Source organism: Cebidichthys violaceus, unplaced genomic scaffold (assembly GCF_023349555.1).
Source record: "Cebidichthys violaceus isolate CVI_PGR_0920_01 unplaced genomic scaffold, fCebVio1.0.p SCAF_35, whole genome shotgun sequence".
In the NCBI taxonomy this organism is placed as follows: Eukaryota; Metazoa; Chordata; class Actinopteri; order Perciformes; family Stichaeidae; genus Cebidichthys; species Cebidichthys violaceus.
In genome coordinates this window covers 320937-335100 of record NW_027176539.1, presented here as the reverse complement: position 1 = coordinate 335100, position 14164 = coordinate 320937, and the positions used below count along the sequence as shown (strand labels likewise).

The 14164-nt window shown below is 40.3% G+C and overlaps 1 protein-coding gene and 1 long non-coding RNA gene across 5 annotated transcripts; one reads left to right on the top strand and one right to left on the bottom strand.

Moving 5' to 3' along the window:
- The first annotated feature begins 364 nt into the window (after positions 1-364).
- LOC137883831 (uncharacterized) lies at positions 365-10678 on the top strand. The gene is made up of 3 exons (XR_011104608.1): positions 365-702; positions 9883-10001; positions 10578-10678. It is a non-coding gene; the product is annotated as an uncharacterized lncRNA (long non-coding RNA).
- Positions 4172-13396, bottom strand: LOC137883830 (sex comb on midleg-like protein 2). Of its 4 annotated transcripts, none has more exons than XM_068725481.1 (15): positions 13295-13396; positions 10571-10943; positions 10272-10346; positions 9906-9976; positions 9023-9257; positions 8411-8499; positions 8076-8319; positions 6485-6777; positions 6306-6399; positions 6016-6219; positions 5711-5869; positions 5490-5618; positions 5074-5289; positions 4752-4900; positions 4172-4353 (listed from the first exon to the last, which is right to left on the bottom strand). In XM_068725481.1, the coding sequence occupies exons 2-15, from the start codon at positions 10590-10592 to the stop codon at positions 4228-4230; spliced, it is 2106 nt and encodes a 701-aa protein (XP_068581582.1). In that variant the 5' UTR covers positions 10593-10943; positions 13295-13396; the 3' UTR covers positions 4172-4227. The 4 variants fall into 4 exon arrangements, with proteins under 4 accessions (XP_068581582.1, XP_068581584.1, XP_068581585.1 ...); XM_068725483.1 differs by having other exon boundaries at positions 4752-4897; XM_068725484.1 differs by having other exon boundaries at positions 5074-5286.
- Between the last annotated feature and the right edge of the window lie 768 nt (positions 13397-14164).

Genomic DNA, 14164 nt, shown 5'->3' with positions numbered 1-14164 from the left:
GAAAATATTCACCTTTAAGAAGCTGGAATCAGAGAATGTTGACTTTTAAAAGACTGTGCATCACTTTATATATATATTAAAATATATATTTTATTTGATATATATATATATATATATATATATATTTTAATATATATATATATTTTGTATTTTGTGTATATATATATATATATATATATATATATTTTTATATATATAAAAAAAATGTATGTCTATATATATAGTGTATATATATAGTATACATATATATACATATATATATATATATAGTATATATAGTATACATATATATATATATATATATAGTATATATAGTATACATACATATATATATATATATATATATATATATAGTATATATATATAGTATACATATATATATAGTATACATAAAAAAGCAGGGGGCGGGGCCTGCCTGCTCACAAAGCCATATGGTTTGAAAAGGGGGCGTGTCTTAGTGACTGATTAGAACAGGTGGGGGACCTGAGGTTTGGAGATGAAACGTAGATCCACAGAGACGAGGAGACGAGGAGATGAGGGGATGAGGAGAGTCCCGATTCTCTTTTAATCCTCTGAATTTTACTAGTTTCTGTCCACGTGGGTAATGTTTACAAATGTTTACAAATAAACTGAGGAGAACCGACGGAACAGAGCGCGAGCTGACCGAGCAGCGTATCATCGGATCAATGCGCGGAGGATCAGGTGAGTCCGCACAACTCAGCTGTAGTCCCGAAGAGAGTCACCGGAGTTTGTACCTTAAGTTATCAGTTTACTGAGATATATAAAATAAAATGAAGAAAACAACATGATTATTAAATAAATAACAGCATTATTTATACAAAAATGTAAAAGGTTTAAATTCTTAAAATGAATGAATATTTGGTAGTTATGATCAAGACTTATGTTGGTTAAAATGTAAGTTTTATTTAATTATTTTTATGAAAATGCATTAAAATCATCGTTGTATCCAAGACTGAGATAAAATACCCCCCCCCCAGCATTTAATATACAGGAAATAATTCAGACAATAAATATGAATATCTCGTATTTGTATATCATTGGGACGGGGACATATTGGTATATAATACAACCAATGTGTGGTTGTTTTAATCTGACGGCACAATAAACAGAAATGCATAAAACACAGTTTTGCTGATCATGCACATCTACAAGACTGTGAAAAAATAAATATAATTTACATTTATATATATATATAATTTAATATACATAAAATAATTAAATAAAAAATATTAAAGGGTTAAAATTCAGAAAATGTACACATTTGGTTGTTATGATCACAACTGATGTTGGTCAAAAATGTAACTGGAAAATAATAATACAGTATTTTTATAGCAATTTTAGGAATGAGAACATTTTAGTCCTTTATAGCTGACTGCACAAAATCATTTTTAATTAATCTTTAATATTGATATATTCAAGACTGTGAAAAAAATACCCCCCCCCCCCTAGCATTTATTATACAGGAAATAAAACAAATTAAATTACAAAAATCTGAAAATGAATTTGATAAAAGATGTAACGTAGTGAAAGTGGAAGATAATATAAATGTATCACTTTATTTCAGTTTAAACTTTTATTCTTAAACTTTATAAATTATGAACTTTAGACAGAAGAGACGTTAATAACAGCTTCAGTTAAAAACGTTGTTTTACTTCCTGGTTCAAAGTTTGCTGCTAGATTTAAAACCTACTTCCTGTTTCCAGAATACTTTTCTTTTATTTCATGTTGTAAACAAACAGAAGCAATAAAACCACGTCTGTCAGACGAAACGTTTCAGTTTAATGAAGGAAGTGTTTGATCCATCACTGGTTCCCAACCTGAGGGTCCCGACCCCCACGGGGGTCCTCAGAGCTTCACAGCGAGGTCTTCTTGAATCTTTATTTTTTTTTTATTGTTTTTAAACATAGTTTTTCATTAATTTCTGTGAGGACAAACTAAATGAAAGTTACTTATTAAAGTTCAGAATGTTATTTAAAATATATAAAAAATAAATAAACACAATAAAGACAGATAATTGTTTTAAAAGTTCAGAAAAATATCAGGAAAAAAAAAGAAATAATCTGCTGAAAATTCATCCAAATGGCTCGTTTTAAACAAACATCCTGCAGTTATTGTGCTCACTATTTGTGCTATTGTTGTTATGTTACATTTAATATGAAAAATGCATTGAATATGTGACTCAAAGATAGAAAACCAGTCCCCAAAAGCCCTCATTTCAACTTCCATGTTTTCTGTCAGTCAGTAAAAACACATTTTCTTTTTTAGTTTTTGGTAGGTTTATATAAAAAAAAAGAAAAAAAAAAAAGCAAATACACAACGTCATAAACACACACTGTTTATCTGGTGTGACATAAAATGGACTAGTGACACGTATTTCAAGTAGTTTGAAGAATACACGAGAAGAGAAGACGGCTCTCAGAGCTCCGTGTTTGAACGTCATTTGGCACCAAAAAAAAAAAAAGTCCGTTTTTGTTTGAATCCAGGAGGAACCGGAACATTCTGTCGGGCGCTTTCATTATAAACGGTTTGCTACAAAAGTTCGTACAAACGAAGACCACAGAGACCTGAGAAATGTGAAGCAAGGCAGCATCTAAACGTTACTGAGAGGATCCGAAACTACAAGAGCCGCGTCAATGAGATTAAAAAAAAACAACAACAACATCAACAACAATGTACTTGTGTATATGATCTCCTTTTAAAATATTAGGTTTCTACAAAATGTACATTCTGTCGCTGATATTCATGGTTAAACCCATAAAAACTGTACACATCTGTTGTCATTGCTAACAGTGATTGAAACGCTTCGGAGGAGCTCACGAGATTTAGGAGGAAGAGTCACATCCAGACTGAACCAACGGCCCTTTATTTAAAATCCACGAGCCGTCGTCGACTCCAGTCAGGAGAGCATAAAGGGCGGTGATGGTGATGATGATGATGATGATGATGGTGGTGATGATGAGGGCAGGAAACTGGTGGTAAACGTGAGGTTGGATCAGAACTGTGGGATTTAATAAAACGTGACGACGTTGAAGAAGAAGAAGAAGACGACGTCCGTCTCCGGCCGCGGTGACATTCGTCTTTTCACGCGTCCGTCATCTTCCTCTAAACGAGGAGGAAGAAGAGAACCTGGAGCTGCGGAAGAGATTTCCCTCAAAATGACACTTTTAGATAACAAAATAAGAAGAGAATTCATAGGGAAATGTGCTGAGCGTTGAGTTAGCGTAGCTTCGTTAGCAGCGAAAACAAAGTCTCCCAATACTGCAACAATTAACCGATTAGTTGTCAACTAATCTACTTAAACGTGAATATTTTCTGTTTAAAGACATTCGAGGACGTCGTCGAGAGAAACGCTGATCTAGTAGAGCTGCAACAATCTGTCAACTATTAAATTAAATTAAATTAAATTATCATTTTGAGTAATTTTTTAAGAAAAAAAAGTAAGAATTTTCTGATTAAAGCTTCTTAAATGTAAAATTTTATGGACCGAAAACTAATGATTGACCGATCAGTCGACAATGAAAATAATGTCGCAGCCCGATTGTGCAGAATTAATAGTAAAACGTGTTCATCACAATATTATAACGAGTCTACTAATACAGCAGAGCTAACGGGGGGGGGCTTTTATTGTGAAGAGTTAACAGGAAATGAAATGTTTTATCCATCGTTCCACAGCTAACGGAACATATTGAGAAGATATTGTTTCTGCACTGAACTGATGCTCTGGTTTGTGCTCTTTGATGACTTGTGACTTCTGGTGACCAGTAGTTCTCTTGAATACACTAAATGACTGTAATGTGATGAGAGGAGGGGGGGGAGGCAAGAACTTCTGATGAGTTAGTTTAGTTTCCTCAGTAAAAACCGACCCGTCCTTATTCATTCAACAGGAATAAAAACATTATTATAAGAAGAAACATTCTCCATCTTTGGGGGGGTGTCGGGGGGGGGTGCAGAGCAATGTGAACGCTGCAGAGGATTCTGGTCCTTTGGGATTCCTTAAAAGTCAAAACTGATGAAGGAGGGAGGGGGGTGAGGTAGTGTGTCAAACACCTGGTCCACGCTGTTGGGGGTTGGGGGGGGGGGGGGGGGTCTGGAGGTCTGGATGAAGTCCTGATATGAGTTCAGACCCTCCACATGTAACCCCCCCCCCCCCCCCTTCCGCCCACCCCCCCCTCTTCCCACGAGTCCCGGTCCAGACCCCGGGCTCCTTCAGGGTTTCCCTTGTTTCAGCCGCTCTATGTGGTGACACAGCTTGAGAGCCGGGCCCAGCTTGAGGCCCATGTACTTCATGATCATGTCGCTCCGCAGCAGCATCAGAGCTTTCCCATCGATCTCCTGTTGACACCGGAGACAACGAGACAAACGAGCGTTGATGTAAAATATGAACGTCCAACAAACCGCCAGCAGCCTGTTGCCTGTTTCCACACGTCTTTATTATTTATTTATGGTCCTCTCAGTGTATCTAATGCGTTTGTTCCTTTACAGTTTCTGTGTGAACTTCACAACAGTCGTGCAGAACTAAATGAGCGTTAATAAGAAAAGTGAAGTCGTCCTCAAAGCCTCAAACCGTGACGTCCGCTCCGCTTTCTTCCTCCGCATGTCAACAGTAGTAGAGTTATGAAATGCAGAATTTAACAACACGACGGCTGAAGTGGTGCAGTGTGAACTCGGCATCCGTCTGACAGTGTAAGCACTTCTACATTTTAATAAGAAAAGAGTAAGAGTGAACTCACGTGCTTCCTGAACAGCTCGGCGTGCGGAGCTAACGCCGTGGGGTCGGCGTCTCTCACAAACTGCATCACCTCGTCGATGGACCAGGACGACGGGTTTCTACCGGGCAGCTCGGAGCCCAGAGCCTCGGGGCCGGTGGTGGAGCTGGCTGCTACCGGAAGCACAACGTTACACACTTGAGCACCGGTTTACGAATCGCGCACACGCGCACACACACACACACACACACACACACACACACACACACACACACACACACACACACACACACACACACACACACACACACACACACACACACAATCCACCAGAGTCTCACCGTACCTTCTACTCGCCTGAGCGGCGGCTTGGAGCCGAGCTCCGCCGGGTTGGAGGAGAGGCGCCGCACGGCCGCGCCGTGGCGATAGCGGGCGCCGGCGTGGGAGTGGTACTCCGAGGAGCTGCGCACCGCCGGCGGTCGAGGAGTCATGGAGTTGGAGGCCGAGTCCATGTAGCGCTGCTCCTTCAGGAGGCCGTTCTCTTCGTGAGGCAGAGTCTCTGCTGGAGAGAGAAACGCCGACGTCACACGCCGCCCTTTAAACGCTAAATGGAGACCTGGCAATCACCGGGTAGCGACTCCCGTCCACTAGGTGGCGGTAATGCTCCTCTAAGCTTGTTTACCAATAACAATAACTAAGGAGAAGCCAGGACTCGCCTCTTCACAACAACAACAACACAAATAAACATCTGGTGAGCCGTACCTTCTGAAGGATGAGCTTCGGTGCGTAAGTGTTTCGGCGACAGAGGAGCTGCGTACGGCGGCGAGACTCCGGAGAGACTCCGTTTACCCCCCCGAGCCAGAGACGGAGCGTCCAGCGCCTCTTCCTTCACTGAAACACAAGAACGAGGGACGTTTTTTAAAGTGAACCTCTCTCACCAGTTTTTTTTTTTACCGCGAGAACTGGTGACTGCGGGGCGTCACCTGACTTGGTCCTGTCGTAGACGTAGTGGCTGAACGGCTGGCTGCTGAACAGGTTGTCGCACTGCAGGTGACGACACATCGTCTCCAGGAAGCGCAGCACGAAGGAGGCGCTGGAGGCCGCCGGCAGCTTGACCACACGGACGCCACCGTCGGTTCTCACTGCGGAGGAAGGACCGGACGTCATGTTTTATTTATAACGGCACAGCAACGGCCAGCGAGCCGGGTTAGATTTGCCAAAACCTGTTTTAGTTTCGTCAAGTGGAACGTAAAAATGAAATACTGGAGTTGTATTTGAGCAACTCTACCTCTGACCACCTCTCCTCCTCCCGAGTGGGTCTGCAGAGCGCTGAGCAGGACTTTGGGCTGGTACGCACAGTCTATAGAGGACTGGACCACCTGCTGCAGCACCGCGTTCACCGGGCCGGGGCCGAAGTGGTCCGGGAGACGCTGCATCTGCTTCCGGTCCAGGTGGGGGCCGCAGTTCCCCTGTTTATTCACGTAGACGCACACTGGAACGACACACGGCGAGCTCGTGAGATGCGCTGATGGTTTTAAAATGAAGTCTCTTGATTATGGGGATCAAACGGTGGATCACCTGTTGAGACCACGGAGTTGAGGCTGCCGGGGCTCTCCTGAGGAACCTGGATGCTCGGCAGATGTCCGGGGCTTTGGAGAAGCTTTGACTTCCTCTGGAAAGAAAATCGCATTCATTTGCACCGCGACAGTAAAACGGAAAGTGTTGACGTCGGGGGGGTTTGTGTTTTTGTCACTCACCTTGCTTCCAGGCTTCGGCCCTCTCTTCTTGTGGGGTCGGGGAACCAGCTGCGCGCTTTCGGGCACGGTTCCGTTTTGCTCGCCGCCCGCTGCCGCCGCCGCCGCCGCCGCCGCCGCTTCCGCCACGGCTTTGAGCAGAGCGATGGTCTCGCTCTTGGGCCGGCGGCCTCGGACCCCCTTCCTGACGGGCAGAGCGGGCAGAGGGTTGGGGAGGCGGTAGGGGGACTGCATGGAGCGCCTGCTGGGCTTGGAGGGTGACGCCGGGAGGATCGGCACGCTCTTTGGCAGAGTGACTGGAGGAGCAGCAGGAGACGGCACAAGTGGGTATGAAGAGAGTGAAAGTTAAAAAGACCAAAGACGCTCATGAGAAACTCCAAGGAACAAAAACTGTGAAGTAGTGGCTGGCGTAACGGACCGTTGTGGATCCGTACGGACCCCCCTCACGGTTCTACACGCATGTGAACCTCAGATCAATGACACAGTTTAACGTTAACCGTCACAGTGTAAATAAAGTTTTAGCGTTAACCATCACAGTGTAAAGTTTTAACGTTAACTATCAGTGTAGATAAAGTTTTAACGTTAACCATCAGAGTGTAAATAAAGTTTTAATGTTAACCATCATAGTGTAAATAAAGTTTTAACGTTAACCATCATAGTGTAAATAAAGTTTTAATGTTAACCATCAGAGTGTAAATAAAGTTTTAAGGTTAACATCATAGTGTAAATAAAGTTTTAATGTTAACCATCATAGTGTAAATAAAGTTTTAATGTTAACCATCAGTGTAAATAAAGTTTTAATGTTAACCATCATAGTGTAAATAAAGTTTTAATGGTAACCATCAGAGTGTAAATAAAGTTTTAATGTTAACCATCAGAGTGTAAATAAAGTTTTAATGTTAACCATCACAGTGTAAATAAAGTTTTAACGTTAACCATCATAGTGTAAATAAAGTTTTAATGTTAACCATCAGTGTAAATAAAGTTTTAACGTTAACCGTCAGTGTAAATAAAGTTTTAACGTTAACCATCACCGTGTAAATAAAGTTTTAACATTAACCATCAGAGTGTAAATAAAGTTTTAACGTTAACCATCAGAGTGTAAATAAAGTTTTAACGTTAACCATCACAGTGTAAATAAAGTTTTAATGTTAACCGTCACAGTGTAGATAAAGTTCTCCTCCAGTACTCAGTAGAACTTGTGGTTCTAGTTTCTGATCTCTGATCATGTTTCATTGTAAACAACCAATCAGTGTTTAAACCAACAGGAGGAGAGCTAGTAACGTTAGCAGCACCGCTAACGGCTAACCAACAGGAGGAGAGCTAGTAACGTTAGCAGCACCGCTAACGGCTAACCAACAGGAGGTTCACTTCAGTTACATCGCGATGCCTTCAGGCTCTGCTCAGTGAACATGAGTACTGGCTGAAGGTAAATTATAACGTTATCATGAAGTTTACTGACTTCAGAGCGTTGAAATGATTTTTGGGACGGTGACAATCCTAAATATTGTGGATCCTTGTAGACCAGCCTGCTGTAATCAAACATCAAAGGGTTCTGTGTCCGATGATATGGATCATCAACGGTCCCACTCACCGCTGTTGCCGGGCAGCTGGAGGCTGTGCTTGGTGAGCGAGCACCAGCCCACGGGGAAGACGTCCCGGGAGTCGTACTTGCACCAGTAGTCGAAGGCGCCTCGCCAGCCGTCGAACATGACGAAGACCTCGTCGCCCTTCACTTCTCCGATGGTGGCGGGGCAGATGAGGTACGGGTTCTTCTTGTCCACGGCCTCCAGCTTCATGCCTGACCTAAAGTTGTTCTGGGGGGGCCTCGGAGGCTCCTGGGGGGGGACCAGAGCAGAGCAGTGTCCTCGTTACGACTTTTTAAACGATGTTCTGTGTGTTTGTGTTGTATTTTGAAGCAGAACGTACCTTTTTAAAGGCGATTACTGGAGCCATCTCAGCTCCGTTTAAGGTTCTCAACAGGAACATGGGCCACGAGGAGGCGTTCATACGGAAGCCTGGGGGGGAGTAATAACATTAAAACCATAAGTGATATTATTTAACTATTCTTAAGTATGAATATGAATCATCACAATCAAAAGGTTTATTTATTGTCAGCAGGCTCTCGTACAGAGACCCTGACGTCATCTTTCCTGCTCCCGACTCTTTGTTTCAATGTTATTTATTCATATTTCCTGTTTTATTTTGAAACTCGCCGCCTCTTTTGTGGCAGACTGCTTCACTTCCTGCCTCTACTGTTGTTTTCCTGCCCCGCCCTGATTGCTTTCTACCTGCCAGATCAGACTTGCTGTCGCCTGTCTCTAATTGTTGCGTTCAGTCTTTTGTTGCTGTCTTTGTCCAGCGACCAGTTCGTCGTGGTTCCTCTCTGCGCTAATCCCTGTCTACTGAACCGGTTCTTGGATCCAGCTCCTGTCTCTTAAGTCTTTGTTCTCTGTGGTTTCACCTGATGTCAATTAACCGAACAACGCCCACACGACGCTCCCCGGTAATGATTCTAGGGAGCGTCCCCTGACTCCTTACCCAGCGGCGGCTGCAGCATGTCCCCGTTCTTCTCACAGTTGCCGATGGGCTGGATGTCCGAGGAGTCCACGAGTCTCCAGAAGTCGTTGCTGTTGTCGCTCCCATCCAGACGGAGGCGCAGGCGGACCCCCGTCAAACCCATCACCGTGGCGATGCAGACGGAGGTGGAGTTGCGTGGGTCGTGGGCCTCCAGCTTCATGCCCACCTTGAAGTCGTTGGAGGGCGGGACTCTGGCCTGCGGACGTCACGGATACTGTGAGCGACGATCGAAAACGCACTGCGCGATAATAAATCTTTATCTAATGCAGGACGAGGTCGGGGGGGCAGCGTTGCATTCACTTCATTCATAAATGTAGAACTTATGAGTGATGCATAATAAACTGTAGTCCCAGTTATGGAGAGACTTGCATGAAGCACAAAAGGTTTCTTTAAACAAATCGCCCAAAATCGACATCGTTCATCACAGTCAGAAGCTGTAAAAAAAACTGTCGTTATTGTGGGATTTTCATCTTTTTCCCACGGTCCTTGAACACGTCATGCGTGACGACCGCTTCCGTCAGAAGAAGAAACCAAATTGAAACTTAAAATTGTGATATTTCATACAACTAAGATTGATTTATGTTTATGGAGCCTTGATTTTCTCCCCCAATATTGGTAACAAAACATGTCGACTATAAAGATTTCAGTGTTTTCCAGTTTACTGCGACGTGAACTTCAAGCTTTTCTGATTCGTTACCTGAACCAGATTCATTTAGACGATGAATGTTCCATATTTAAAAGAAAAAACAGATGGGCACTATTTTATCCAGGACTACAGTTTCTGCTAATTCTTACTCAATGACTTGTAATTGTCATTAAAGTTTAGAGATCCAGGAGGACTAACCTGACGGAAGCAGCCGGGTGGAGCCGGTAGAGAAGACGTCTCTTTTAGATATTCCTCCCAGCTGAAAGCATCTGAAGAAAAACCACATAAAGAAAAGTGAGTATTACTGTTAAATGCAAACTATTACATATTTAATTTATTTCCCTTTTATTTTTATTTAAAACTGTAAGTCTGTGCTAATGCTAGTGCAATGTAGAGTAAACGCATTACATTAGTTAAAAATGTAACAGTGTGAAGTGACTACTGGTGATAACACTGAACACAGCTCCTCTTGTGTTTAACTAAAGTAATATAAAACTCACACATCAAGGCAAACACCATCACAAAATATCTAATAATAATAATTATTATAATAAGAAGTTTCACCTTTAGCTGTTGCAGGAGTCGATCCTGTCAGTGGAACCATTCTTCCTGGTTTCTCTTTTTTGCCGTCTTTCTGATCTGAAAATGATTTTAAAAAATATATAAATCTTCACAATAAAAGTCAAATACAGCCTTAATAGATTTATTTAGCGCCTTATTTCCAATCATCTCGTCATTTCTGGCAGATCAAGCCCCTATTTAGAATTTTAAAAAATTTGCAAATTTCAAAATTTGAAAACTTTAACGAGGAAAAAAAAAAAAAAAAGTTTGAAAACAGGCGTAGTAAAATGTGGTCTCCTTGCCTTTTAGTGGCGTTTTTCCCATGGTGACTGACGACCAATGGTGACGCTTCTACGATGACGACCAATGGTGACGCTTCTACGATGGCGACCAATGGCGACGCTTCTACGATGGCGACCAATGGCGACGCTTCTACGATGGCGACCAATGGCGACGCTTCTGGGATGACGACCAATGGCGACGCTTCTGGGATGACGACCAATGGCGACGCTTCTGGGATGGCGACCAATGGCGACGCTTCTGGGATGGCGACCAATGGCGACGCTTCTGGGATGGCGACCAATGGCGACGCTTCTGGGATGGCGACCAATGGCAACGCTTCTGGGATGGCGACCAATGGCAACGCTTCTACGATGCCGACCAATGGTGACGCTTCTTAGACGACCAATGGCGACCAGATTGCATCAAAAATAAAAAAAAATTAAATAAAATATCAAAAGGTGAAATTATTTCAAATGAAATGCAGCACACACAGTTCCAAAGAGATTAATCAGTTCATTCATATCAGGCAGAGTTAAAGTTACAGTGTCGTGAGGCCGTAAATAAAAACACTTAACCTCTCAATTATCATCAAGTAGAAGCAAAAAGAGAAGCGTCAGTGGAAATCACCACATAGACCTGAGGGAACGCTTCACGGTGCTGCTGTTAGTCAGGGGGAAAAAAAAGACTTTTCTTCTGTCAAATTGAAAATATCAGAACTTCTTTCCGCATCATATTTCAATGTAAAACCAGACCAAAAAACCCCCCAAAAGAACGGACACAAACCCAACGCCCCTTTGTAAAACACAATATGTTCAAGCTTATTTTAAATGCCTACAACACAATTATCCCGCGTTATCCTTCAGTGCGATAAGTAAAAGCTGTATATAGTATTTGGTGTATATATGTACATTGCTGTGTTATTTTATTTGTGTTTTTTTTTTTTATCACTCGTCACTATTTTTCTGTGCTTCTTTGACTATTTTCACCCTGATGTGTGATCAATAAAGTTCTTATCTAGCTATTACATCATGCATAACCTCATTTGGACATCAGTTTTATAATAAACTATTTATACACCACCTTTCATAACATAAAATGCAGCTCAAGGTGCGTTACACGACAAACAAATCAACAACATAAAACATTGGATAATATTAGAATAAAAACAAGTTGATAACGTTTTGAACAATCTTCTCTTTTAAAGGAGAAACACTACGAAACACATATCTGTCGAGTGAATTAACCCACAGAGACAGGAAGTGTGTAACAGGGTTCAACGGTGCAACGGCACTTTGTTTATTCAACTTTATAATACAATAATAACTTGTAGGAAGGTGTACATTCACGGAGTATTTCTTAAGTACAGTGAAATACTGATGCGTCACCTATGAACGTCATGACAGAGACGCTGATGAATCAACAAATAACAAACAAATAAATATCGTAATTCTGCATAACAAGTACTTTAACTTTTGGTACTTTTAAGCACATTTTAATAATACTTTTGTACTTTTACATAAGTAAGATTTTTAATGCAGGACTTTCTACTTGTATCACAGTACCTTTTACACTGTAGTAATACTGTGTGTAAAACAGTGGAGTACTTCCTCCACTGGTGGAGTTAAGTGATAAGTAAATATAAAGCTGTCTTAACGTCTCAACTTGGGGTGAAAAAATATGAAGGAGAACAGGAAGTGTGTCTTTAGAAGTCATGTGACCAACAAGAGTAAAAAAACAACAACACACTGGCTCACTGACGTAACGTCAGTTCATTAAGGTTAATCAAAGAAACAATAATAATAATATATATATATATTATTATATTATAATATTATAATATATATATATATATATATATATATATATATATATATATATATATATATATATAAATCAAATTAGCGACTATTATAATGAAGCTAACTAACCATTCTGAGTCAAATAAACATATTTAGGGATTTTGTTATTACCTGACTTTACAATATCTAACATTGTAACTTAATAAAAATGTTGACTTATGTCTGGAGACAATAGTCCGCTCACTTTCTAATGTTTGTATAGCTATATATATATATATATATATATATATATATATATATATATTATATACGTATATTATTATATATGATATATAATATATCCTATATATTATTATATATAATTATAATATATAATAATATTACATATAATAATGATATATTATTATAATATATAATAATAATAGATTATTATAATATATAATATGTATTATTATTTATTTGATTAATCTTAATGAACTAACGTTACGTCAGTTAGCCAGTGTGTTGTTGTTGTTGTTTTGTTGTTATTGTCGGTCACGTGACTTTTAAGGACTATTTGAAGGCTGAAGATGTGTTATAACATATATATCTATACATATATGTTATATCACCTGTTCTGCCTTCAAATGGTAACTTAGCTAACGTTAGCTAAAAGCCAACATATAATAACGCTACTTTACTTACTATAAAACAAAAACACAACAAACAAAAAAACTGCTATTATCCTGTATGTGTAACAGCAACGTAATAAGGTTCCAGGTAATAGCCTGGGCCCAATGTTGACAACTAGCCACCGGTGCTGGCTAATAACTAGGTTTGGCTAACCTTAGCGTTAACCCTCTAATATCTAGTTTTATTCCCTATTATCAGGCAGAATTACACGGAGCTTCAACTAACAATATCCCGGAACTCTTCGTCGTTAAGTCTGAAGAAAACAAAACTTACAGGCGACGTCTTTTTTTCTTTTTCGATCCACACACACTTCTTCTCTTAATCGTCAGCTGCCATTTTTTTTTTCCTCTCCACGAATGTAGTTGTATGCTTACGCGCATTTATGCCAAAGATGAGTGTGTTTGTACGACGAGCACAGACGTAAAGCAAAACAGCGAGGAGGTAACTCTGTGTGCAAAAAGCTGTACACCAATCAAATCTCACGATACTCACACGCACAGCCAATCGGGCAACGGTTTGCTCGTTGTTAACCAATCAGCGTCTGTTCCACTCGGTTTGTAGTTTAGGATTTCGGAAAGTAAGAGGAGTGTACCTCTTCACTTTTTTTACTCTTTGAAAGTCCTTTATGATGCTGTGGCTAAAAACTGATAAAACAACAAACTGATAACTAAATTCCTTAGAAATAGAGAAACATTAACATAAGAAAAAAATAGTTTCTACAAAAAAAAATAAAAAAAATAAGTATCATCTTTTGAGACCAGAATACAATTTAGAATATGACCACAATTGTTTTATATATATTCTTTTATCTTTATTTTTTTGTTTTTTGTGTTTGTTTATCTATTTTAGTACTGCTGTTGTTGTTGTTGTTGTTGTTGTTGTTTTTTCCTGTGTGGATTTTTGTCACCCATCAGAAACAGAGTAAGTGTTATTACCAGGACTTTTGTCTTTATGTTTGGTGCATACAACAAACATATTAAGAGGAAATACAAATGCAGGCAAAGTACTGAAAAAGTCAAGTGCATAAATATAGAATTGAAAAATTACAATATAAATACGAAAAAGATGCTATAACAATACTGTACTCTGTGCAGTATAACTGTTTTTTAGTATAGTCTTTTGTTAGTGACAGGTTACAGTATT